General features: G+C 58.3%; 9 protein-coding genes across 9 annotated transcripts; 4 read left to right on the forward strand and 5 right to left on the reverse strand.

Moving 5' to 3' along the window:
• Positions 1-4: 4 nt before the first annotated feature.
• Positions 5-933, reverse strand: THITE_107459 (uncharacterized protein). The gene is made up of 3 exons (XM_003652276.1): positions 795-933; positions 543-670; positions 5-409 (listed from the first exon to the last, which is right to left on the reverse strand). The coding sequence occupies exons 1-3, from the start codon at positions 897-899 to the stop codon at positions 388-390; spliced, it is 255 nt and encodes an 84-aa protein (XP_003652324.1). The 5' UTR covers positions 900-933; the 3' UTR covers positions 5-387.
• Positions 934-2,462: 1,529 nt separating this feature from the next.
• THITE_2113689 (uncharacterized protein) lies at positions 2,463-3,178 on the forward strand. The gene has a single exon (XM_003652277.1). The coding sequence runs from the start codon at positions 2,572-2,574 to the stop codon at positions 3,076-3,078; it is 507 nt and encodes a 168-aa protein (XP_003652325.1). The 5' UTR covers positions 2,463-2,571; the 3' UTR covers positions 3,079-3,178.
• Positions 3,179-3,652: 474 nt separating this feature from the next.
• THITE_2113690 (uncharacterized protein) lies at positions 3,653-4,906 on the forward strand. The gene is made up of 2 exons (XM_003652278.1): positions 3,653-4,199; positions 4,280-4,906. The coding sequence occupies exons 1-2, from the start codon at positions 3,944-3,946 to the stop codon at positions 4,771-4,773; spliced, it is 750 nt and encodes a 249-aa protein (XP_003652326.1). The 5' UTR covers positions 3,653-3,943; the 3' UTR covers positions 4,774-4,906.
• Positions 4,907-5,019: 113 nt separating this feature from the next.
• On the reverse strand, positions 5,020-7,214 carry THITE_2113692 (uncharacterized protein). The gene is made up of 4 exons (XM_003652279.1): positions 6,385-7,214; positions 6,169-6,314; positions 5,999-6,106; positions 5,020-5,913 (listed from the first exon to the last, which is right to left on the reverse strand). The coding sequence occupies exons 1-4, from the start codon at positions 6,662-6,664 to the stop codon at positions 5,266-5,268; spliced, it is 1,182 nt and encodes a 393-aa protein (XP_003652327.1). The 5' UTR covers positions 6,665-7,214; the 3' UTR covers positions 5,020-5,265.
• Positions 7,215-9,476: 2,262 nt separating this feature from the next.
• On the forward strand, positions 9,477-14,732 carry THITE_2113695 (uncharacterized protein). Its single transcript, XM_003652280.1, has 3 exons — positions 9,477-9,633; positions 9,988-12,998; positions 13,073-14,732. Exons 2-3 carry the CDS (start codon positions 10,099-10,101, stop codon positions 14,373-14,375), a joined length of 4,203 nt encoding a protein of 1,400 aa, XP_003652328.1. The 5' UTR covers positions 9,477-9,633; positions 9,988-10,098; the 3' UTR covers positions 14,376-14,732.
• Positions 14,733-16,766: 2,034 nt separating this feature from the next.
• THITE_2113698 (uncharacterized protein) lies at positions 16,767-18,504 on the reverse strand. The gene has a single exon (XM_003652281.1). It carries the CDS (start codon positions 17,884-17,886, stop codon positions 16,957-16,959), a length of 930 nt encoding a protein of 309 aa, XP_003652329.1. The 5' UTR covers positions 17,887-18,504; the 3' UTR covers positions 16,767-16,956.
• Position 18,505: 1 nt separating this feature from the next.
• Positions 18,506-18,974, reverse strand: THITE_2113699 (uncharacterized protein). The gene has a single exon (XM_003652282.1). It carries the CDS (start codon positions 18,845-18,847, stop codon positions 18,677-18,679), a length of 171 nt encoding a protein of 56 aa, XP_003652330.1. The 5' UTR covers positions 18,848-18,974; the 3' UTR covers positions 18,506-18,676.
• A 391-nt stretch (positions 18,975-19,365) lies between these two features.
• On the forward strand, positions 19,366-21,510 carry THITE_2113700 (uncharacterized protein). Its single transcript, XM_003652283.1, has 3 exons — positions 19,366-19,544; positions 19,667-21,286; positions 21,374-21,510. The coding sequence occupies exons 1-2, from the start codon at positions 19,476-19,478 to the stop codon at positions 21,209-21,211; spliced, it is 1,614 nt and encodes a 537-aa protein (XP_003652331.1). The 5' UTR covers positions 19,366-19,475; the 3' UTR covers positions 21,212-21,286; positions 21,374-21,510.
• THITE_2113702 (uncharacterized protein) lies at positions 21,467-23,131 on the reverse strand. Its single transcript, XM_003652284.1, has 5 exons — positions 22,963-23,131; positions 22,785-22,893; positions 22,640-22,712; positions 22,329-22,578; positions 21,467-22,269 (listed from the first exon to the last, which is right to left on the reverse strand). Exons 1-5 carry the CDS (start codon positions 22,974-22,976, stop codon positions 21,723-21,725), a joined length of 993 nt encoding a protein of 330 aa, XP_003652332.1. The 5' UTR covers positions 22,977-23,131; the 3' UTR covers positions 21,467-21,722.
• Between the last annotated feature and the right edge of the window lie 849 nt (positions 23,132-23,980).

Consider the following 23,980-nt stretch of genomic DNA (forward strand, 5'->3'; position numbering starts at 1 on the left):
AATCAGGCAACTATTCCGTGACGACTTCCAAGTTTGCTAACGTGAACTACAGGCAAATCAAATCAGACATTCCCAGACCCTGAACCAAAAACTTGAGATCCGTGACGACAATAACCCCCTGAGCCTCGGTATTTCGTCATTCACCAGTTGTCATTCTCCCGATGGGTATGATCTGGGCAGAGACGTGTTGTGTTGCCCTTTCCCTCGACCCGTTAACCGCACCCAGAACGCCTGCCCAAAAAACAACTAGAACATTGCTCAATTCGTTTCGTCCATCTCAGTCGGCCTGGCTTGGCCTCGTTTGCTTGCTTCACCGAGCTAATTTCTTTCGCTATGAGGGGGAGCAAGCGACTCCCCCTTTCATATCCTTTTGGTGTGTGGTTATGTTTACTTAGTGCCACGCACCCAGCTAGATTCCAAGTGGGGACACGGGTTAGCTGGTAGTCGTCTTCTGGAGGAGGTGAAGGTGTTTGAACGATTTGGGCAGACGAAAGGAATGCTTCGGGGCACAGATAAAGAGACAAGAAAATTGGAGCTCTTACTTGTTCCACATCTGGCCGAAGAAACCGGGCTGCGGGCGCTGCTCGTTCAGGCTCTGACGGCGGGCGATCGAGACGGGGTCGTCCTTGCGCTTTTGCGCCGTGAGGCCCTCGAAGAGAGTGCGAGAGGACTGGTTGGCGCCGGGCTGGTTAGTTCGGTCTTGGCTAGCTAGTTGAGCGGAAGGCCCTGTTGCCAGAAACAACAGAGATCATCCGGGAGGGGACTGGGTGGGGACGAGAAGGAGGAAGCCGTACCCGGCGATAAGGTGGAGCGGTGGCGCTTCCGGTCGAAGTGGCCGACGAGGTCGAGTCCGACCTGCCGGTGCGGTACTCGTTTCCCGAGGGTATGTTGTCGGCCATAGCTGATGTGATTCGGATGGGATGTAGATATGCGGTGATGATGAAGGTCTCGTCTGAAATGGTGATGGTATCAGGTCAAACTTCTTGGCAAGGCAGAGTTGAGGATGGGTTCCTTGGGAGGTAAATGCGGAGAGGAGCGGGGTTATATGCGTAGGACAAAGGAGAGAACCAGCACTCCTGTGGAAGTCCAGATCTGTCGCCCAAGCCAGGTAGGTACACGTCCGAGCTTCCAAGCTGTATTACTCAGTTCCCCGCATCTACAAGGTTTGGGGGAGTTGCTTAAGACGGGCAGTCTGGCGAATATCACCATGACTTCACCAATGGAAGCAGGCCGCGCCAAATTGGTTCCAGTGGACCACGTGCTTCTAGACCAGAATGATCAGGCGAAGAGCCGACTGACTCAGGCCATCTTTCGTAACAAGAATACTCCGAGTACCTTCCATTAGTCGCCGGAGTTTCCAGCCCAGGTATCCCTTGAGATTCACCTCGACCCCGCGCGCATCCTACTCCAGGCGAGCCAGCTCGGGTTGCTGGAGGGAGAGCCTGTCTAGACGCCCGAAGGTCTGGGAGGACTGGAAAAAAAGGAAAAAGAGACAGAGAAGTCCGAGATGGACGCCAGTTCTTGATATCGTCGACCTGCATGTCGAAGTTGGTCGAAACTCATATCAATCCGCGGTGACGTCATCGCAGAAGGAGAGATTCCATGTTGATAAGGCAGCAGCAGCAGCTCGATCAGACCTCCAGTTCGCTGCAATCTTCGAGATATGTTTCGCTCACCAGTAAGCATGGAAAATACAGCCTCAAATCTAGCGATTTGCTCGATGCTTCCACTTTGACATACCGCGTTCGTCTCGCAGGCTGAACAAGCAACTCGTCCATGTGTTCAGTCCCGATTTGGCAGGTGGGGAACACCGTTGCGGACGCCCAGTCTGGCAAGCAGGGCAACTTGCTGCCGTACACCTCCTTAAAATGTTGGCTGCGCCTGCTCTGGAACCTGGGCTGTCTTGATTTGCCATTGGTCGAAAGTTGGGAGAAGTGCCCAGCCCAGGTCGCTCAACTTCCAAGACGTGTGGGCCATGCCTTCGGTCCAGGGCCCTTGCAATGGGTGCGGTTCGACACGGTGTGCTGGCGCCCTCGGCCATAGCTTGAGAAGAAGCTCAGACGGCCGGGAGCTTGTCATCCAATGGCGTTTAGAACTGCATATACTGCCTGCTCACTCCCGTGAACTTCCTAGTCCAGCGAACGCCAGGCAATGAAGCTGCCATTCATCCACCGACGTTTGACAGTTCCGCAGGACTGGAACACGAGAATTGCACCAAGATGGGAACCAAGGAGTTCCCCGTCCTTGGTGAGGCCATGCATGGTGCAACGGGCCACGCGTCTGTCATTCGCTATCGTGGGCTTACAGGTCAGGAGAAAGCAACCCAGTCGTGATGAACGCCTTGGCCGATAAGCTGGGCCTCGGCGGTGATCTGAGATTTTACGACGTCTCGTCGCTCGGTGACCCAGCCCTACTTGCCGACATCCCGCACCCAGCGTACGCCTTGTTCGTCATCATCCCTTCTTCATTGTGCCTTCAACGGCGCCCAGCGAGGTCCATAATTCATGAAAGCCCCTCTCGAGAAGCTACCGCAACGCCGCCATTCCGGAGGACTCGGAGGCGCGGGCGCAGATGCTCTTTGACAGCGAGGCGTTCGAGACAGCCCATCAATCCGTTGCTCAACTAGGAGACACCGCGATGCCCACCACTAACAACACCGAATATCACGCCGAACACTTTGTCGCGTATGTCAAGGCGAATGGTCACCTCTGGGAACTGGAGAGATCACGGCAGGGACCGCTGTATGGAGACTACCTCGGGGAAGACCAGGACGTCCTGAGTCCGAGGGCACTGGAGCTGGGCCTGAAACGCATCATCAGTCTTCAGGACGGCTCCGCCGAGCAGAATACTCTCTTCAGCTGTACATTGCTCGCGCTGAAGCAGGACCAAGAGACAACATGCAAAGACGAGATCAAGGGAGAGAAAGAAGCATCGACGGAGCTGAACTGGGTCCCAGAAGAACTGCTGGGGTGCTCCGTTATCAGTGCAGCTGGTCATTTAAGCCCTCATTCCAAGCTCCGGCCGCTTCCCCACCTCTGCGCGATGAAGAAATCGCCATGCCGACATATGCCTTTCTAGACTTATGTTTGTAGAGCGAGTGTCATTGAAGCTGGGGTAGGCGGCATTCCAAGGGAATTGTTGATCACCATTTCGTTCCACACGCGCTGTAGTGGCTGGGACCGCTCTGGAACAGCGCTCGAGGCCAGCGATTGGAAGACACCCGCGGAAGTCCAAAGGTTGAGATACACAGAGTTTGTCCAGCTCTCGGCGTAAAGTGCGGAATGGCTTGGAATATCGCTCCAAGGGGGAACGTGATGGATATCTTCCTCGCAGGAATGGATGGGCAGTGACGACTCGCGGACTCACGAATCCTCCCCCCTTACCCCCTTCCCCCCACCCCCAAACAGGCCCAGCATCGATTGGAAAACCAAGCGACAATGGCTGCAGGAAAAGAGCAGAGCTCATCGATGTACCTGGCGGTGGCATGTGAGATCCGCTTTTCGAAGTTGAGACCGACGCGATCTACCCGCACATTCCAGCTGCCCCTGAAACTTTAACTCGACGTTTGAAAACAGGTTTTCAGCGGAAGCCTTCCCACCACGCCAGAATGCTGTACCAATACACCGAATCACAGGCATGCGCCAATCTGGTCGTCGCGATCAGCGATCGCCGAGAGTCACTCCGATGCATAGCAGTTGCTGGTTGCTGGTTGTTACGCGTTTGTTTCGGCGCGATGGTCAGGATGATGGCGAGAGTCTCCGCCGGTGTCTCCTCCTCAACGAGGATTGGGGTATAAGTAAACTGGCTTCTGACCTCCGTAGAAGCTAACTTGACAGAAGTGCCATCACCATCACCACCAGCACCCTCATCATCATCCGCAACCGGCCCCCTTGCAGTCCAAACCGCCTCGCTTACCACCACACCCGCCAATACCCAATCCACCATGAAGGTCCGCGCTCTCGGTCTTGTCTGCCTCATCAGCGGCGCCCTCGCGGTCCCTGTGGTCGAGCAGCAGATGCGCCCGCAGGAGGCCCCCGCTGCCGTCTTGTCGCCTGCTCAGGCCGATATGCAGATGAACTCCGATATGATGATGGGTCACGGCAATGTGCGCCGTGCCGTCAACATCCTGTCCGGCAATGTCAACATGAATGCCTTCGCTCAGATGGTGCAGCAGGTTCAGCAGCAGGTCCAGGAGATCGGTAAGTGCGCCCCCTTCCCCCCTCTCCACAGCCGTCTTTCACTCGCTAGCCTATGGCCCCGGTCTCACGCCCCCCCGCAGAGCAACTCGTCCACAACAAGGGCTCTGACCCGAACGCCCTCATTGAGGCCCTCGTCGGGCCCATGTCCCGCATCAACCAAACGCTCGCCACCGGCGTCAGCCGTCTCGACATCGGCAGCCTCCTCAGCGGTGCCGCGACCAACGCGACGGCGCCCGCGCAGCCCTTGGGCCTCCTGCACGACCTCCTCGAGTCCGTGGTCAACCTGCTCAACAGCGTGCTCACCCACGGGCCCATCGGCGACCTGCTCAACGGCCTCCTGGGCGGCGTCCTCGGCGGCGTCGGCAGCACCGTCGGCGGCGTCCTGGGCGGCGCCGGCAGCGGCACCGGCGTTGGCGCTGCTGCGGCCCAGGTCCCCGACCTCATCAGCAGCATCCTCGGCTCCGTCGGCTCCGTCCTGCCCCCTGCTGCTGGCGCCGCTGCGGGCGCCGTGCCCGGCGCTGCGGCTGCTCCCGTCCCGGCGCCGACTCCGGCTCCGGCCCCTACTACGCCTTAAGGGTCCATGGCCAGTCTTGGCGCGGCAAAATGCTGCTGCTTATTTTTTTGTTTGGTGGATATTAATGTGAGAGAGTGGGAGAGGAGCTGTATGGGAATAGTGGAGGGGTGTTTTTTGCTGGTGAGAAGATGTGGACTGGAATGCTTAGGGTAGTCGCAGGTGTTAGAGAATGCCATATGTTTGAGGTGTTCGCAATGCGGTCCTCTGAGTCCAAGCCGTGTTTGGCGTCCTTTTTGCTACCTAGTTGGGGGTCTACTAGTTGACCATGTGTTACTCAGCCTTTGACACCCACAGACCCCTCGACCGCCAGGTGTTTCCATGGCCTCTAGGTTCACCATGTGCAGTCAACACGCCTTCATCTTACGCCATTCTGAAACTATCATGCACTCAATTTTATACTCAAATCAGCCGCCGTTCGTCTACTCAAGCCTTCTCACTTTTTGGCCCCTGCCCCTTTCCCGCCCTTTCCCTCTCCTCTTGGAAACGGGCTGACTACTCTTTCCAATCTCTCCTCCTCGCGAACCACTTCACCGCATACACCAACCCCAACAGCACAGGCACCTCAATGAGCGGCCCCACGGTCGCCGCCAGCGCCTGGTCCGACTGAGGGCCGAACGCGGCCACAGCCACGGCAATGGCCAGCTCAAAGTTATTGCTGGCCGCCGTGAAGCTCTGGGTGACGGCGTAGCCGTAGCCGAAGCCCAGGCGGCGGGCCGCGGCCAGCGTGGCCAGGAACACCAGGGCGAAGTAGACGACCAGCGGGGCGGCCACGCGCACGACGGCGACGATCTGGTGCACGACCTGCCGGCCCTGCGAGGCGAACAGCACGAGGATGGTGAAGAGCAGGCCGATGAGGGACCAGGGCGCCGCGAAGCGGAGGAAGTGCGAGCGGTACCGGTCGGCGCCGAGCAGGGGGAGGAGGGCCAGGCGGGTGAGGATCGCTGCGCCGAGGGGGATGCCGAGGAAGACGCCGACCGAGGTGGCCACGGTCGAGTAGGAGACGGTGATGGTGGAGGAGGGGGACTGGGAGTGGGGGTTGAAGACGCGGATGAACAGGACGGCGATCGGAGCGAACAGGATGATCTGCAGAAGCGAGTTGACGGCAACCAGGATGGCGCAGTAGTCTCCCTTGCCGCCGGCCTGGTCAAGCGGAAGCGGAGTGTTAGTCCACTGTCCGGGCACCGTCCGGGCAAAAGAAGGGGAAGGGAAAATGAGGGGCACGGACGAGGCTGTTCCAAATCAAAACCATAGCGATGCACCGCGCAATGCCGACAAGGATAAGACCCTCACGGAGGCCCTGTTCGTCGGGGAGGAAAGCCCAGGAGAGACCGAGCTGTGGCCATTATTAGCCCCTGGATTTTGTTGAACAGTGGGGAGCGATACTTCCGGGCTTACCATGACGAGCGGCGCGATGATCCAGTTGATGACGATGCTGAAACAGAGCTGAACCCAGACCTCTCTTGTCTTGAACACCGTCTCATGCAGCTTCTCGTACTGGACCTTGCACAGGATGGGGTACATCATGACCAGCAGACCAATTGCTGGTTGGCCGCATTTAGCACACACACACACGACCAACGAACTGGTTAGGAAAGGGGCGGAGCAGCATACCAATCGGTAGTGAAACGCCAACAAACGTGCCTCTTTGCAACGCCGGGCCGACACCGTCCACAAAGTTGCCCAGGAGGATGCCGACAAGCATGGCCAGGAAGATCCACACAGCCAGGAAGCGGTCGAGGAATCCCAGCGACTTGAAGGCGGAGAGCCTGGACTGGGCGGCTTCGTTGCCCGAGACATTCCGAGAACAGAGCTTCTCGACGTCGTTGGTTGTAGCCCTTGTGTCTGAGGAGTTGTTAGGTTCCTCTTTGGCAACGGGCTCAGCGGTTGCCATTTCTTTTGTGTCTCTCTTCTTCTTCTCCCTTTTTACAATACGTCGGAGCGGGGTGTCATACGGGGAAGGGATATGGAGATGTGCTCGAGATTGACAAGGGATCAACTCAAAATTTGAAGGCTCGAATAGGGTGTCTCTCTCTCAATGAATACAAGAGGGAAAAAAAAGCATCCGCCGTTGAGGAAAATTCAAGAGGTACTGGTCCAAGCCGGGGAACTCAAGCAAGACAGAGTACCAGACAGACCTTTCAGGATTGAAGATGACGGGCTGCTAAGATACGCCAGCCAATCAGGGAAGGCCAGTGACATACCGTCGACCTTTGGTTCGTTCCAGGTTGCTTTCCATGATACACGACGGAGTATTATTACTTACACCCTGCAGGAGTTACTGTATCCGGCAAAGACTGGGGCGTCAAGCCAATCAGAGAGGCGGAAGACAGATAGCGTTACCATAGCACTCCGCACAGATTACCGGAAATCCGATGAGTGAGCCAAGAGCCTTAGCGGAAGTCATTTTTGACTTGCAGAGGAGGGCAACGGGACAGCTGAGCATGTTCAAGTTCAGAGGAACGAAGGCAAACGTCGCGCGCTAGGACTGGTCCCTACCAAGCCTCAAAACTCAGCGGACACACTCGTGCTCAGTGACGGCCGCCGTCAACCGAAATACATGGAGAAACGTGAATCATGTGTGGTCAGCAGGCCGAGAGTCTCAGACATGGCGGCGATGAATGCAGGAAAATCATGTCCTCTGACTCTTCGATCCTGATGCTCCCCCTGCGCCGCTTACCGTGTCAACCTCGCCCGTTCCCAGTCCCAAAGGGATGCTGAGCAATCCGGTTCTTGATTTATTGTCGCCGCCGAAGCGACACCGCCCTGAACTCATTCCCGAGGGGCCGCCGATGACGCGGCTCGCGGATGTAAAACATCGGAGAGACAATTGGATGTGATCGGACAAGCGGTATCAGATATATTAGTGGCACAGGGGTCTGTGAGACATTCGGAGAGGAGACAAGAAAATTTCTCCCTTCCTCGCCCTTCTACCCGTGTTCCTCGCGGATTATGTAGCGTCAATCCATGCTGGCGGCAAGCGGGGCTTTTGTCTCACTGTCTCGCTTGCCCGCGTCGGCTCACAAGGCGGTACAGGCAGCGCGGCGACGGCGAGGGGACACCACAGACGGCTCCATGCAATTGCGGTGAGACTCGGGGGAAGGACGCAAGCCCCGAGCTCAAAGGAAAGGCTGCTGCTGCTGTGCGCTGCACATACGTAAGCCCGTCGTTTGGACCGCAAGAAACGACGGACTTCTCCACGCCGGCTTTTGAGAAGTAGGGGGGACTGGCCGTCAAAACCGGCCTGGACTGACGCCCTGCGTCGCGTCGCCTGCGGGAATTTTCTTTGGACAGGGAATTTCCAGAGAGGGACGTGCGGGTGGCGCCGAAAGCAAGGAGTTCACAGGAAACGGTGAAGGGTGAGACGAAGCCGCGGGACCCGGGAGAGATGGGAGAAGAACAGAAAAGAAAAAAATGCCCGGGAAGGTAAGAGAAAGAAGAAATATGATATTTTAGAGGAAGGAAATACCGCACTATGGTGAGATGGTCGCTTGAAAATTGAAAACCAGAGTGCTTTGGAACGGATGTGCTTTGCGTCCTTTTGCCCAACCTTGGCTCAATTTGAAACAACTGTGCGGTAGTTTTGTGTACGGTTCCGTATCCGTACATACTGAGTAACCAGTAGAATCAGGAGGAAATTGAAACTCGCTCTGATAGTTAGGTAGTTAAGAGTTTGAACTTCCCCAGCTCCCAGCCAGAGCTCATCGCTCTCAGCACTGGCTGCCACGTCGCCACGAGCAACAAAACTCGGCATGGTGCAGGCCTCCGCCCTTTGGCCATGTGGAGCAGCGCTGGCGCATTCAGCTCGACCAGCATCGTCCCCTTGGCGCCCAACCCGTCAACCAAGTTAGGCAAGAAAGTTCCATGGTCTGTCCGCGCGCCATCCGACATCTCCGAACTTCAAAAAGGACACTCGCGTACACTAATTAACGTTATACTGTAATACACCGTGACTGTGGCTGGGTGCTGGTGTAGGTAGGTATGGAATACTTCGTCGTGTTGAGCCGTCTGTTTCTGGGGGCGCGAAGCGATTCTTAGGACTGGGTGTCAAAGGCCGGTTTTGCTGCAGGTAAATAGTGTAGTGCTTCTGACGGTGAACGACATCTCCGGATCTTGTCGCCTGCAGGGGCCGTTGGCCGCCCCCCTCGCCCTGCTGAAAGCCGTATTGCCTGCCTGCCGGCGCTAGTCAACGCTAGCGCTAACGTTAGCGCGAGCTAGCGTGGACTGCCCTGGACGCCGATCAGTTCGGCCAGTTCGTCCCGATTTCTCCAGCATCCAACACCTTTGTTTGCACTCTTGCACGTGTTGTTTGTCCAATGCATTTCCCTTTTCCCGGAGCCATTGAAATATAATTCGTGTACCAGCTGACTTCCTCAGGCACCTTGTGCAGTGGTCAGTGATTGGGGTCCGCAGTTCCAGGTTGGCGGTCGTCACCATGCGACACCCCGGCGATCTCTCTGTCGTAAAGCGCGCTTTGATCGTCAGCGCCAAATTGCCTGCCTACTTGTACCTACATAACCCACCTGGTTAACTTTTTGCTTGATTGACTGTGAACCCACTGTCGCCCGCACTGGCCTTGACACGAAAGCAAGGCACACGGAACATGGTTGCTGTCAGTTGTCAACTGACAACCACCAAGCCAGCAGGGTTGGAAGTTGCGACCGACATTCTCCACCAGCCACGCGTTGGCGAGTCAGGCTGATGAGGGAGCCCAGGGCAGTGCCTTGAAGTGCCCTCTTTGCCGGCCTGATCTCACATTTCACAACCCCACTGAACGCTGTACGGATGACTCCAAGATCCCATACCCTTTGTTTTTGCCCTGAGTGATCCTCGGCAACAGCAGATTTCCTATCTCTATACCAGGTATGTATGTGCATATGTGTTTTCCGTTTCCTTCTGCACACGTCATTGTTGTCAGGTTGTTGTTCCACACACAGTAGATCGCCAAACAAGAGGGGCTGTCCCTCGGACCCAGATACAGGTGTCTTGAAGTGTGGTTGCTGAAAGGGAAGAGGCCGGGAGACTTCCCCTGGATTGCTGCAAACAATTCGGCTGTGACGGCAGGGAACTGCACCCAGCAGCACGTTACTTGCTGCCACCCCCCTTGTCTTTCCTTCGCCGCGCTGCCGCTGCCGCGCTGCGACACTGCAACCTGCTCCGCCCTGGGTCCAACCGGGCTCATTCTGATTCCCGTCCACTGAGACGCTGACGAACCAGCGCCAACCACGACGAGTCCACGACGGTCGGCACAGCTTCTGCTGTGTTGGACGGTGCGAAGAGCCCTGCTTGGGCGCCCGTCGCCGTCCCTTTACTGCGGTATGCCATGCGATGGGCGGCATAACGTTAACTGCTGCGGCGGCCTCCCGGCCTGTCGAGTCTGGTAGGCAATCCAGCTCCAGCACGCCATTGCCTTCCTCCGTCGGCTCGCACTCAGCGCCGCATTTGTTGGCTGCACCCGGCCGTGCGCTGGCCCAACCCTTGGCTTCTTCTGCCTTGGAAGCCGCCCTGGTCGGTCCATCCTCTGGTTTCAAGAGCCTGCCGCCGCTGCCGGGTTTGGCAGCCTTCGACATTCCGTCTTTCGACCTGGTCAGCGAGTTCGAGAAGTCATTCAACTTCTCCTCCACAACCGAGGCACGCTCCCCGAGACCAGCTACTGCAACCGAGAGCACCGCGCACACTCAACTCGGAAACGGCGGCAACAACGACCACGTCGACGGCGGCAAGACGGCAGCCGGTGCCACACGGGTCGACGGCCACAGCCGCAGCAGGAGCAGATCAATGGTCGACCGCCCCCTCTCCTTGCTTCCGAGCTCGAAATCGAGTCCCGACGTCCGCGCCTGCCAAGAACATCACCCAAAGCGGTTGGTGAAACAGAATGTGGCGGCCGGGCCAGAGAGCACTGCGGCGGCGAAGCCCGTGGAACGGTCGAGACCTGTAGAGTCTTTCGCCGATTTTGCGAGGCGGTCCTGGATCTCCAAGTCGCGATTTCCTTCGCCGCCTGGCAAGCCCGAAGAACTGCGAGCCTCTGGCCGCACCGTTTCTGCCGAGCTAGCTGACCCGGCCAGGACAAAGGCAGCGGCTAACAGTCAGGCGGCGGTTGAAACCACATGTGTTGTCGAGCCGTCGAGCAACAGGAGCCGCGCACTGAATCGTGCCAGTGTGTATCTGACAAAGATCAAGCAAAAGCCGCAGAGCGTGTTCTCTCGGAGCGCCTCATCCCCCAACCTCAAGCCCTCGCTCGGCAAGAGCACGGCTGCAGGCGACGCCGGGTGCGGTCCGTCCTCCACAGCTGCCGCCGTCCGCCGTCCTGGCGCTCCTGCGGTTGCGAAGAATGCGTCATACAACAGCATCAGCTCGGCCACATCACGCACTTCGTCGGCCGATTCTGAGTTGGACACCGACACAGCAACGGCGAGCAGCACGTCCGAGAACGCCTCGCAGGTCACGGTCGACACGCCCGTGACGATGCCGCAGCAGACCTCACGCGACCCTCTATGGGCGACGTTCCGGACTCTCGATGTCGAATTCGCCCGGTTCGCCGCGAAGGGCTCGACAGCAGGGCGCATGAGTGTGATCCGGTCGATACTGGTGCCGTTCCTGCGCAGCACCGCGTACCACCCTTCAAACTCGAGCCGCTCCATTCTGACCCCCGAGGACATCGATCGCAGAGCGACCATCTTGAACAAGTGGTGGAACGGCCTCTTGGGAATGCTGGCTGGCGCAAATTCGAGGCTGCCACCCGGGCTTGGCCAGGGCATCGCCTCGCTGGGCGTGGAATTCCCGGTGTTACAGCCCGTCGCAGGTGTGGACAGGCCGACGCTGCTCGAGGCGGCCTCCATGATCATGATGCGGCCAGAGTGGCGGACCTGCACCAGCGCCTTTCAGCCCCTGGCCGACCGTTGCCCGAAGGAACGCGTCCGGCCGAGGTCGGAAACAGATTCGACAGTGGCGAGCGAACCGGACTCGCTTCTTACCGAGTCCGTTGAGCATAACGTGCGCACCATGTTCGTCACCAACCTGACGACCCAGATGGCGCTGGTCGTCGAGAAGATGTCGTTGCGGCACGCTCCGTTGAGTCTGGTCAGCTGGTGCGGCAAGGCGTGTGCCTACGCCTTCTTCTTCGTTCCCGGCGTTTCCGATGTGCTTGTTCGCCTCTGGAATCTGAACTCGGACCTGTTGCGCAGGATAGCAGACGAATTCGGGCTCCCGAGGAGAAACAAGGGCGAGAGCGAGGACATCGTCGCGTTGTTCCCGTCTCACTTGCACAAGCTGGGCTGGTCGTCGGCCAAATCGCTCGCCGACAGGCTCCGGGTGGCGGCGAACCTCCCGCTGATGCTTGCCAAGATACACTGGCACGGCCCCTGGGTTTCGAGGTGGCGGGGTCGGGATACGGACCTGGTCTTCATCTTCTGCAAGTACTTTTACATTCTTGCCCAAGGGTTCATGCCAGAGGGCCTTCCGCTGGTCGAGAAGGCCCGCGCACCTGCGTTCGTGCTGGTCCATGCCCAGCTCCTGTCTATCCTGGACAGCACCATTCACCGGCAGGCCTCGCTCGAGGGCTTGCTGGGGCCTCCTCTTTCTGACGCGCTGCATGGTGCCGATGCAGCTCTGACGGCGCCTCCGTTTCCGAGCAACCTGCTCAAGGAAATGGACGAGAACCGGCTGGTCATTCTTCTCAAGGATATGCTAGCAGACCACCCCTTTGGCGTTGCTGCCGACGTCAAGCATACCTTTGCCGAGGCCTTCGTGGCTGTTGCCAAGGCCGCCACCAAGCGGACGCCGCGTTTCGAGCATGCTTCCTGCTTCTTGCTGTGTGACTTCCTTGAGGAGGCACTAGTCGCGCTCGACGCGTTCCAAAACACGGTCAACGCAAGCATCGCGACGTCGCCGACAAAGGAGAACGCTACTTCCAGATATTCCGAGCCCGCCAGCCCCACGCCGCCGGCAAACTACGTTGACTGGCCGTTTTGGTTCGAGGTTGGCAAGATGATCATGGACTCCAACAACACCATGTCCGAGATCCGGATACTCTCCTTTCTCTTCTCTGTCTGGGATGCCATCACGGCAGACCCTGTGCGCAAGGAGGTGCTCTGCTTGGATTGGCTGCTCTCTGAGGAGGTCTTCGCCAAGTTTTTCAATCACTGGTGCCCAATGGTTCGCGCATATTACATGCGCTTGCTTTGCTGGCGGATATGCAGAGACTCGGGCAGCAACAATGAGGTGGACTTGTAGGCACCGTCGCCTTTTCTTCCCCCGCCCTTGTCCGACCGAGACTCAAAACGCGCTGACCAACAACTTGCAGAAAAATCTTCCTCGTTGCGTCTCAGCGGCTGAGAACCATTTGGTCACACTATCTCTGGCTCAAGCAGGATGCCGAGGCCAAAGGCCGTATCCAGCCGTCAACAGCGCCTTCCTCTCCTGCGCCGGGCAAGCGGTTCCTGATCATCCGGACCGAAGTCCAGCCAACGCAGCACTCGCCCCGACTGGGGTTCGATCCGTTTTCCAGCGCATTCCCCAATTCGGAGCCTACGCTTGATTGCCTGGGTCCCGTCGCGGGTAATGATGACAGGGCATCCGGCGGAGCCAAGGCCGACTCCAACCAGTGGTTCAAGAGGAGATGGTCGCTTCTAGGGAAGGTCCTTCCATTCAGTGCATCGCAAGACAGTCCCACATCAGAGACCAAACGCTCCTGGGAGGAAGAACTGGAACGGGCTCGCCGTGATACTGCGGCATCCCGCCTAGCGAGCCGCGGAGGAACTTTCGCTTCCTTCCAGCCGCTGGGCCCGCCGACTCCGCCGAAGCAGGACACATCAACCGCTGCGAGGCCGTCATCTGACTCCGCTTCTTCCACCGGCTCTGCTCCCGTTTTTGACGCGGGAACATTTGTCTTCCGCTTCACTCTTACGTCCCAGACCGGCCCCGGCGGCGGACCGATGCCTTGCGGACCCGCCCGTGACCGCGTCCTAACCCGGCCTCGACTTCCGGCGCCCGCGCAGGCACGGGTTAGCGTCCGCTCAGCCGGTCTGAATAGCAGCGATGGGAACCGCCCCCCCATGTTCCGCAGCGACAGCCCGCCCCCTATCGCGCCTGGACTTCCGCCCGAGACTAGACGGGTCAGTGGATGCTTGCAGACCGGCCTGGTCAGCGAAGCTCGAAACGCCAAACCCCTGACGGACCCTCGCGAGCAATCTCAAGCGTCGGCGATTGTGAAAGATGCCGAGAAGCGACCGTCTTTGAGCATCGACCTCACGCCAACCAGCTTGCTCGACGAGGGGCGCATGGATGAGAAGGGGCTGGGCATTCAGGCCCCCGACCGGGTGTCCGGGTTCGCGGGCGTTGAATCCGACCGCGGCCGACCGTCTGACGCTGGAAGGGGACCTGTGCCTGTGCAGCCACCGCCGATTCGCGCCGAGCGGCCGTCGGGCGTCTACGCTGCCGGGGCGGTCTATGCCGGGCGGGCTCTGGCGGAGTGGAGCATCGTGGTCAGCGAGTGCAACAGCTTTGTCGACCGGCGGCGGGACGAGGGCGTGCTGGGGCTGAGCGACGTCGAGGTACCGGCTCTGGGTGTCGAGGGGCTCGGGCTGGGGCTGAAAGTCCGAGGCTAGATCGTTCATGGCTCCCGCCACATACATGGCTTGCGAACTCGGCAAAGGCCTATGCGGGGTGTTCAAATGATTGCATTCCACAAACGTCATCTTCGTCTATCCTTGCCAACTTGCTATCTTGGATCTCAATCGGCTCACTTGTTGGTTCTTCCGGCGGCTCCTTTTCGCATTTTCGCGGTTGCAAAGGAAAACGAAAACGCCACATTCGCGCATACCATACCATATGCCTTACATATTCGCGATGTCTGCTTCTTCTGTCACATACTCGCATCTACTCGCGGCGTTGAGGATCTGGTCAGGGGTGAGGTCGGCGGGTTCTCCCTAGAGTGGGATCAAAGTTTCTTCTTTTTTTCTTTTCTTTTATTTTTTTTTTCTTTTTTTCTTTCTCTTTATCAACTAGAGTGGGAGGCTCAGCTTGCTTGTGACATTCTTGGTTTGGGAAACGACAAGCGAAAAGTTACAACTAATGAATAGTTCCTTGGTTTCTCTGCAGGGTCGGCTGTGGGTGCGATATTCAAGCTGGTTTTGTTCCGCTTGTTTTGGCAATTTTCACTGGGACAGGCCTGTTTGTTCCATGTCTTTCGATCTTGTGTTCTGGTGTTTGAGTGAGGTTTGGGAGGGTATACCCAACTGTTGGCTTGGGACGGACCATCACTTCCATTCCGGTGCGAGGTTGGGGCGAGGTGGCTAAGGGAGGATCTAATACCTACAGATGTGGGTTCTTGAACCGATGTGGAATCGCAGTCCCTGAGCATTCCTGCGGTTTCTGTCCTGCGATATCGGGTACTTTGCTGTTCACCGCGTGCACTTCGCTGCAGTGTCTATACATATTTGGCTGCGGGCAAGACATCTAGATGGATGGATCAAGAAGGCCTCTCGTGTCTCGGGAGGACTATTACTCCGCCATGATCTCATTACGTCCCAACGGGCTGCGTGTTCGGTGATGTTGATCCGACTTGGCCCCCGTGCCGTGTAAGCGCTGTTGGTTAACGTCAATATGGAGAATCCAGTGTCCAGTCCGTGTCTCGCTCTCGGTTCGCAAGACGGAGTTGATCGAACAAAAGCAATGTGTATACGGATCGTCAGGAGGGGTGACCGCTTCGGTCTTGACGCAGCAGCTGAAACAGGTTGAACCGGTGCTGTCACCAAATCTTGAGTGCAAGACACCAGGCACCAAGGCCGCCATTCCTGCCGGTTCGGGAAAGTGGGGGTGAGAATGACAGGCCGCGCTTTCTGGCCGCCTTTTGCCGTTTTTCGGGGTCGGGAAACGGCGCTGGTGACCGGGGCCCGTTGACAACGCGCACACTCGGGACCGGGACTGCCGGGACGGATGGATGCGGTCCGGTCCGACCTGGTGTGGCGGTTGCACCACGGGCGGAGTATCTCACACCACACCGGGCGACAACCCTCCTTTGACTGTCTCTGGAGTCTGTACTGTACCTTTCTGTAACGTTACCGGACGTTCTGGAGTTGAGAAAACGAGCTAACTTCGCTTCAATTCCGTCCGTCTCTCTCCTCAAGATCAACCACCGAGTGCGAAAACACCGGCCCTGTAATTCCGAAGAAGGGAGGATGTGCTGTCTCCTGCGTGGCATTCCAAGTAGCGCCCGAGACCAATTAGGTACTCTGTTTCCGAACGTAACGTGGCTGACACTTGCAGAGGCGGACCGCTAATAGCCGAGCTGGTGAGCCGGACGGTGCAGATGCGGGGCACTGTCCTCATCGGCGCGTTGATGGAAGTGTCAGAACTGGACTCCTTCCTATCCAGGTCATGCAAGAGTGTAATCCGTAGTAATACCTGCCTGAACTACCTATTTCCTTATGTGGAAGACATTCCACGACTGGCCTTCAGTCTATTGGTACCCCCTTGGCAGCCTGGGAGTGCCTTCGGCCACGGTTTTCATGTTCTGCGAGCGAAGTGGAAGGAAAAGCTCGAGGCAAATCCGCTACCAGAAGTTTACTGTCGACGTGGGTGCGTTGAAGGTTTACTTTGGTCAAACGTTGATCCCCGGTATCCCATTCATGTTTCCAGCTATGCTTTCTGAGGTTGAGTACTCCGCATACGGAATTTCTGTATAGATCAATGATCAGTCCCGTGATGTTTCTTCGCCCCAGGTGGCGGCATATCTAAAAACAGGAGGGTCGAGCGGACAGTGAAGTTGAGATTATACTAGCCTGCGAGGTGACATTCATAGTCGGCACCCACTACCGCCCAGCTCTCATGTACTACAGCAAGTTCGTGGCGAGGTGTGAAACTGGCCCGAGGTCCCCGAAGCCAAAAGCAACTGCATTTAATGAACTCTCAACCTTTGCATCATCCTGAATCACGGTCTTGACCGACATCGCAGCGAGCCGAACATGTCCTCTATTTCCCTATCCCCCGATGAGAGCCTGTATTACAGCATCTCCCGATGTTTATGCAGAATGCCAGACGCTTGAGCTACTGGATCCGGAACCTTCCCAAAAAAAGAAAACGATATAAGCCTATCAGAGAATAACCAGCGCCTTGCCATCTATAGCCGATAGGTCCTCGCCCCGTTCGCTCACGCAGAAGTGGATGCGGAAACCAGGAAATCATCGCTCACAGAGTTTGTTCGCCGCTTTCGTAGCCATTGGCGCCGTTGGCACCGTCAACGGCTAAACCCTCAGTCTCGGCGACCGCCCTCTCCAGCGCCTGGAGCACGTCCTTCTTGAGATCCTCGGCGTCCTCCACGCCGCAGCTGATGCGCACGAGGTCGTCAAAGACGCCGACGGCCTCGCGCTGGTCGCGCGGGATGCCGGCGTGCGTCATGCTGCTCGGCACCTCGCAGAGGCTCTCGACGCCGCCCAGCGACTCGGCGAGGGTGAAGATCTTGGTCAGCTGGCAGAAGCGCTCGGCCGCGGCGTGGCCGCCGCGGATGCGGAACGACAGCATGCCGCCGCCCATGCCGTCGCGGTGCTGCTTCTTGGCGATCGCCCGATGCGGGTGCGAGTCCAGGCCCGGGTAGTTGACGGCGATGACGTGGGGGCTGGCCTCGAGCGCGCGCGCGACGGCCGTGGCGTTGGCCGTGGCCTCCCGCGCGCGCAGGTGCAGCGTCTTGGCGCCGCGGTGGGCGAGCCACGAGTCGAAGGCCGACGGGACGGCGCCCAGCGCGTTCTGCAGGAACGAGAGCCGCTTGTGCAGTTCGTCGCTGTTGAAGGCCGCCACGCCCATGACCACGTCGCTGTGCCCATTGATGTATTTGGTGACGCTGTGCACGACGATGTCGGCCCCGTGGTCCAGCGGGTTCTGGATGTAGGGGCTCATGAACGTGTTGTCCACCACCACCATGACGCCGTGCTCGTGCGCCTGGGTCGCGACGGCGCGGATGTCGACGAGGCGGAGCGTCGGGTTGCTGGGGGTCTCGATCCACACCAGCTTGGTCGACTCGGTGATGTGTTCCCGGATGTCGACCTCGATCTCGGGCGTGAAGGTCACCTTGACGCCGTGGGCCTTGGCAACCTGGGTGAAGTACCCGGTGGGTGCCGCCATACACGTCCGAGACCGAAATGACGTGGGAGCCGGCAGCCAGGGACTGCAGGATGACGGTGGTGGCCGCGCTGCCGGACGAGAAAGCGAGGGCGTGCTTCGCATGCTCGAGCGCAGCCACCATGGTCTCGAAGTTATTCCGATTCGGGTTGCTGCTGCGGCTGTACTCGTAGTCGCCGACGGGCTTGCCCACGGCCGTCTGGGCGAAGGTCGTCGACAGCGAGATGGCCTCGATCACGGCGCCCGTGGAGGGATCGTGCGGCGACCCCGCATGCACCGCCAGCGTGCCAAAGTCATGGACGGGCGACGGGGCGCGCGGCGGTGTCACGATGGGATGATCGGGGTGAGCCGTCATGGTGCGCGCAGGAGCGGCGGGCCGTCCGAAGAGGGGCGGGGGGTATGCACGGTTAACGGGCGCGGGGTCAGACGTGGGTAACGGCGGCGGCGGCGAAGCCCTCTGTTTCGTCAATCGTTCCAGTTGTGTCGCCGGGCGTCTTGGTGACGTTGAGCGTGGCAGGGTGACACGGCGGTGTACTATGTATGCATATCTTCAATGCCTTGGTGAAGTGGAGAGCTTGCGTGCTTTGGCGCAATCTGGTTTTCCGTCGAAAACCGCCGTCGATAACCGCCGTCGAAAACTGCAGCGACTCCAAACTTTTCCCCCTCTTTGTCTCCGCTCTAGCACAAGGGCGCGCCCTTGTTTTAAACACCTAAAGGTACCTCCTGGGATAAGATATAAATTTGCACCCACGCAGTGGATTCACCCTGAAAAGCTCGAGTCTCCTCCTGCTTACTACCCAGCATTGTAGCTGGCGTTGGGTTCCTGGGTATCGGACGGAAGCTTGGTGTGGTTGATTACTCCTCTGGATTTGAAATCGCTGTCGAAAGCGTCCGCCACCCGAAGCAGCCAGATCGCCCCGGAAGCACTTCCGACGCATGGCCAGAGGTGAGCCAGGTCCCTCATGACCCTGCTTGGATGCGTTCATATTTCGCATCCCCCCTCTGCTTTAATGTATGTCAAGAAACATCTGAGCAGCCGTTGCAGGCCGCACGCTCTCATGTCCCTGATGTATTGCGTAACGTACCGTGCCCGGAATAGTTGTGCCAACGCGACATCCGCTCTCGCGTCGGCACGTAAATAACCTTCCCGTAAATACCTCAGGTAATGAACTTCTCAAATGGCAGCTGGGAGAATTAGCTGCGTATCCGAAAGTCCAAGCTTGGTTTGGTGCCGGCGCGATAACGTAAATTAGATAAGATTACCCAGGTCATGTAAAATTTACCTTGGTTAATTACAGCCAAGCAAATTCCATGGCTGCGCCTCGCGGGACGTCGGAGCCGAGTCGACACCGACCACGGATTGCCCAATGACCAGCGGCCTCCGTCCTCAGCGCCGCCGTCATCACATCTCGGCAGCCGGTGTCTGTGCCAAAGCGACATTTGGGTTCCGTTGTCCGGTGTGATTAGTATGGAAAGCGGCCAGGCCAGCCACAAGTGCCGGCGGAGACGGCCGCACAGCAGTGACGATAAGTCAGCCCCCGACGCATCCAACGTCTCCGATCTGATTAGCAGACGACGCTGGCAGCGAGAGCATGCCGCCGCGTCGCTCTCACAAGAAGTCTAGAACCGGCTGCCGGCGGTGCAAGTCGCGCAAAATCAAGGTGTGTAAGAGACTAAGCGTTGCTTGCTCGACGAGCTTTTCGTGTTTTCTTTTTCTTTTTTTTTTTCTTCTTTTTTTATTCTTTTTCGCTTTTTCCCCTTTGGCTGATTGCCCCTGATCCAGTGCGACGAAGTCCATCCGCGATGTGGCAATTGCGTGAAGCACGGCGTCGCGTGTGATTTTGAACACCCCGAGGCGTTGGCCGAGCTCCAGGCTGCCGCCGCCGAGTCGCCATCAACCCCCGCCACGACCGTCAACTTCGGGTCCCCCAGCAGCCACGCCGCCAGGCCCGCGCCCGTCACGCCCGGCGTTTCCCACGCCGCCGCCGCCGCACCGCTATGTCGCCCGCCTCCCGCTCCGACCTTTTCACAGACCACCCCGCCGAGCCAGCGATTGCTCGAGCTCAGGCTGATGCACCATTACACGGCCATGACATGCAAGACCTTCACTTTTACCGCCCCGGTGACTGAAGACATCTGGAAGATCACGGTGCCGAACCTCGCCTTCTCTGGCTCGCAACATCTGGCCGACGCAATCCTCGCCGTCGCCGCGCTCCATCTACGAAGCATGGCGCCAGACGACAAGGAGCTAGTGCGCGCCTCGCACGCCTACATGGCCGCCTCGCTTGCTGAGTACAGCGCAGCCCTCACGAAGGGGATCGATCACACGAACGCCGAGTCACTCTTCCTGACTTCTGCTCTGATTGCCTTCCAGTCCACAGCCACCAGGGTGTTCATGAAGGACGAAGTAATGGTAGACGGGGAAAATGACATCGACACCAATACGGGCAGGCAGCGACACCACGGATCGGGTGTTTATGCTATCCCTTTCTCCTGGTTCCACTCCTTCCAGGGAGTCAAGGCCATTACCGCGGCGTCCTGGCAGTACCTACGTGCCAGCTCCGTTGTGACGCGAGTCATCAACTCGCAGGCCGTTCTTCAGCTGGACTTTACTGCCGGGCCAGAGACATTTTTTGGGCACTTACTCGAAGGCCTCGACGAGGAGCTCGCCGCCATGGGCGGAAACGATGATACCTCAGCCGCCGCCTCCACGAATCCGTTAGGGGGGGCAGCCGCTCCCGTCCCATCTGCTGAGTGTCAACAGCGGAAGCCCGCCGCCGCGGAGGTAATCAACGCCACGCGCCAAGCCTACCAGCACGCCGTCGCGGTCCTCAACTGGGCGCACAAGATCCCCCACAAAGGCGCGCCCCTCGCGTTCCCGGCGACCGTCTCGCGGCGGTTCATCGAGCTCCTCGAAGAGCGCCGCCCGCGCGCGCTGGCCATCCTGGCCTGTTTCTTCGCGCTGCTCAAGTCGATGGACTCGATCTGGTGGCTGCAGGGGATGGCGCGGCGCGAGGTGCTCGGCGTCGTGTCGCTGTTCAACAGCGACTTCTTCGGGCCCGACGCCTACCGCACCTGGTGGCCCCATCTCGAGTGGGCGATGCGCATCGCCCTGTACGAGCACCCCGGCTTGGAAACGGGCGAGCCCATCCCGCCGGAGGTCTGGGGCGCTGACTGGTACGCCGAGGAGCGGGTGCTGGCCGAGGGCCAGGAAAGACATGGCGGCTACGTGAGGCACATCGAGCTGCTGAGCCAGATGGCCAGCAACACCGTGCAGAGCACACCAAGCGTGCCGGAATTTGTGCCGGTTACGGGAACGCAGAGCTGACGGCGAGGGGGGGGGGGGTTCAAGGCCCGAGGGCTCTCCAGGACGGCGGGCCCGGCCCAATCGTCAGCTATTACAGTGAGACACCGCCACCCCAGCATGAAGTGGGAGCAAGTTGGCAAGACCCAGGTCGCCGCGGCTAACCCCTCCGCGTGGGAGGTCCAGGGAGCAATAGCCGTTATCGAGGAGGATTGGTTAGGGTTTGCAAAGCATGACAACCCTTTCAAGACTAGCGGGCCGAGTCAACCCCCGGGAGGCTTTGAGCGGCGGGTGCAGAACGCCGTTCTGTGAACCCACCAACTCTGGGTATCTCTGGACAGAATTGCTTGATGAGACACGCAGATCCTACTTCGGTTGTACATACCGGAATCGTATACCCATATTTCAAAAATACCTAACTGCTTCCATATAAAGTGACGCCGTTTTGCCGACCCTTCAGTGCTCGAGTAACCCCCTGCCTGGAAAACGCCTGCCCCGGAAGAGAGAAAACAAACCACCAACATCCCTGTCCCGTTCATGCTTTGACTTTCTTCTTTCGCTTTGGCTTCTCCTGCGCCACGACCGTCTCTTCTTCGTCCTCATCCTGCTCCCGCTGGTCCCGCTCGCGCTTCAACCCTTTCATCTTCCGCGTCTGCAGCTGGCTCAGGTCCAGTTTGCCCATGTGGATGCGGCCGATCTTGTCGCCCATGATGTCGGTCAAGATGTTCTTCTTGGTGCGCTCCTCGGTGGTCTTGGGCTTGCGCATCGCCTCCTTGAGCATGGCCTCGTCCGGCTCCTTCATGCGGCCCAGCCGGAAGTCCATGCGGGGGCCGTGCTCCTCCAGCTCGACGCGGGGCAGCTTCTGGCCGGAGCGCTTCGTGCGGATGGTGTAGACGCGCAGGCGGAGGACCGGCTTGGCGGCGGGGTCGTCGGCCGCCGCTTCGGACGCGGCCGGCTCGTCGGCGGTCACGACGACGCAGTAGCGCAGGCCTTCGACGTCGATCTTGTCCGAGGTCTCGCCGCGGAAGAAGTCGAGCAGCATCGACTTGGCCATGGTGAAGGCGTTCGGAACGGGCGACTCACTGCGGAGTGGTAAGCGGAACACTGAGCGGCACAGAGGGGGCGCGGGGTTCATCCGTACAAGGCCGTCCCCGCAAACACCATCAACGGTCGCATGCCCACGGGCACCTTTTCCGTCTTGAACTGGGCTATGCTCCGAAAACTCTCGCCGTCGAGGGAGAACTCCAACATGTCGAGGATCTTGTAGTCAAAGGTGCGGACGAAGGTGATGGTGTGTGGCCGCTTCTTATTGCTGCTGCCGAACAGGAGCAGGCTGCAATCGTTCTTGTCCGAGAAGAAGGCTAGCGAGCTCGCATCTTCAAAGGGGTGAACTGTATTAGGGGGCAGCCGTCAGCAATTCGCTCTTGGATGCCGGATGAATAGGCGCATTACTGGGATTCTTCTTCTGGAAGCGTTTGGCGTGCACCTGTCTCAGGGCGTACAGGTCGGCGAGGGCATCTTGGGTCTGCGCGGTTTGAGTTTCAGCATCTGAGACCGCTCAATTGGAACAGACCAACTTGGGACCGCGGCGGCATACAATCTGGCTGCAGGTGGTGCCTCGCAGGAAGAGGGCCTTCTTGGGGTTCTCGACGACCTTCGGGGCGCGCTTCTCGAGGGCCCGCTTGGAGCGGGCATTCCGCGGTTTTCTGTGGAAGCCAAGAGGTTAGGTTCTGACAATCGAACGTCGTCCCAGAACTGGGAGAAAATGGGCTTACATTTGGCGCAGCATGGTCGAGTATGTCGGAGCCCGGGCAATTGCTGGCACATTCGACTTGGAGGCTGCAATGGGTGGACAGGCGACGTGAATGAGGTGCAAGAAAATCAGATCCTGGCTTATCGATAACTAAGGTCAACTTTAAGAGGAGCTTCTGCTCTGTGTGGGGCAGTTCTAGCCCACAGCCCCACTGGGCACACAGCTCCTGGTCACCGCTGCGGTCAGCTCCGGGGCCTTCAGTCAAGACGGCGAGGTTGTTCTGAGTGACACCCTTCACGGTACACCACTTGAAATGCCTGTCTCTTGCTCCTACAGGACAGCAATTTACTCACCTCCGCCTGTCTTATGTCTCTGCTATTTTCTCTCGAGGTTTGGATACCAAAGTGCCCAACAGGCCAGGCACAACTGGCCAGCAAGTTCAAGCTACGGTGGCTCAGAGCTCGGACTCTTCGTAAACCTAAACCACCTCGACGTTTTTGCCTTTACCTACCCTGCTCACCTAGCTGCCCCACTATGCCAAGGAAAATTTTCAAGGCTTTATAGAAAACAAACCTTCCCTATCTTCTAGCTACTTTACCAACTCTACAGTAGATATAGTACTTCTGTATAGTAAGTAGGTCGACTATAATATAGTGATTGAACTAACTATAATATAGTAGTCAAGTCGAGAGTAGTACAATGATTGAACTGACTGTAGTATAGTAGTTTAGTTAACTATAGTGCAGTGGTCGAGTTGACTGTAATGCAGTAGTTAGGTCGACCGTAGTGCAGTAATTGAGCTGACTGCAGTGTAGTGGTCAGGTCGATCGCGGTGCAGTAGTCGAGCCTGCTTGTAGCTTACGTGCTATAGCCTTAGATACGCAAGCTATAGGCATGCAAGCCACAGGCATACAAGCTACAGGCACACAAGCTATAGGCACGCAAGCTATAGGCATACAAGCCACAGGCATGCAAGCTATAGGCAGGCCCGACCACTGTACCGCAATCGACTAACCACTGCACTATGGTTAGTTCAATCA

Source organism: Thermothielavioides terrestris, chromosome 2 (assembly GCF_000226115.1).
Source record: "Thermothielavioides terrestris NRRL 8126 chromosome 2, complete sequence".
Lineage (NCBI taxonomy): Eukaryota > Fungi > Ascomycota > Sordariomycetes > Sordariales > Chaetomiaceae > Thermothielavioides > Thermothielavioides terrestris.

What these genes read in the sequence shown, in the direction of transcription:
- THITE_107459 (XM_003652276.1), bottom strand. Translation starts at nt 899, where the DNA reads ATGGCCGACAACATACCCTCGGGAAACGAGTACCGCACCGGCAGGTCG. An exon ending in CCGCTCCACCTTATCGCCGG is followed by an intron (nt 671 to 794) that starts GTACGGCTTCCT and finishes GGCGCCAACCAG; the next exon opens with TCCTCTCGCACTCTCTTCGA. An exon ending in TTCGGCCAGATGTGGAACAA is followed by an intron (nt 410 to 542) that starts GTAAGAGCTCCA and finishes CTTGGAATCTAG; the next exon opens with CTGGGTGCGTGGCACTAAGT.
- THITE_2113689 (XM_003652277.1), top strand. Translation starts at nt 2,572, where the DNA reads ATGCTCTTTGACAGCGAGGCGTTCGAGACAGCCCATCAATCCGTTGCT.
- THITE_2113690 (XM_003652278.1), top strand. Translation starts at nt 3,944, where the DNA reads ATGAAGGTCCGCGCTCTCGGTCTTGTCTGCCTCATCAGCGGCGCCCTC. An exon ending in GCAGCAGGTCCAGGAGATCG is followed by an intron (nt 4,200 to 4,279) that starts GTAAGTGCGCCC and finishes GCCCCCCCGCAG; the next exon opens with AGCAACTCGTCCACAACAAG.
- THITE_2113692 (XM_003652279.1), bottom strand. Translation starts at nt 6,664, where the DNA reads ATGGCAACCGCTGAGCCCGTTGCCAAAGAGGAACCTAACAACTCCTCA. An exon ending in TGGCGTTTCACTACCGATTG is followed by an intron (nt 6,315 to 6,384) that starts GTATGCTGCTCC and finishes GCGGCCAACCAG; the next exon opens with CAATTGGTCTGCTGGTCATG. An exon ending in TTTTGATTTGGAACAGCCTC is followed by an intron (nt 5,914 to 5,998) that starts GTCCGTGCCCCT and finishes CCGCTTGACCAG; the next exon opens with GCCGGCGGCAAGGGAGACTA.
- THITE_2113695 (XM_003652280.1), top strand. Translation starts at nt 10,099, where the DNA reads ATGGGCGGCATAACGTTAACTGCTGCGGCGGCCTCCCGGCCTGTCGAG. An exon ending in AGCAACAATGAGGTGGACTT is followed by an intron (nt 12,999 to 13,072) that starts GTAGGCACCGTC and finishes AACAACTTGCAG; the next exon opens with AAAAATCTTCCTCGTTGCGT.
- THITE_2113698 (XM_003652281.1), bottom strand. Translation starts at nt 17,886, where the DNA reads ATGGCGGCACCCACCGGGTACTTCACCCAGGTTGCCAAGGCCCACGGC.
- THITE_2113699 (XM_003652282.1), bottom strand. Translation starts at nt 18,847, where the DNA reads ATGAGGGACCTGGCTCACCTCTGGCCATGCGTCGGAAGTGCTTCCGGG.
- THITE_2113700 (XM_003652283.1), top strand. Translation starts at nt 19,476, where the DNA reads ATGCCGCCGCGTCGCTCTCACAAGAAGTCTAGAACCGGCTGCCGGCGG. An exon ending in GCAAGTCGCGCAAAATCAAG is followed by an intron (nt 19,545 to 19,666) that starts GTGTGTAAGAGA and finishes CCCCTGATCCAG; the next exon opens with TGCGACGAAGTCCATCCGCG.
- THITE_2113702 (XM_003652284.1), bottom strand. An exon ending in CTTCCAGAAGAAGAATCCCA is followed by an intron (nt 22,579 to 22,639) that starts GTAATGCGCCTA and finishes CCCCTAATACAG; the next exon opens with TTCACCCCTTTGAAGATGCG. An exon ending in GTGTTTGCGGGGACGGCCTT is followed by an intron (nt 22,270 to 22,328) that starts GTACGGATGAAC and finishes ACCACTCCGCAG; the next exon opens with TGAGTCGCCCGTTCCGAACG.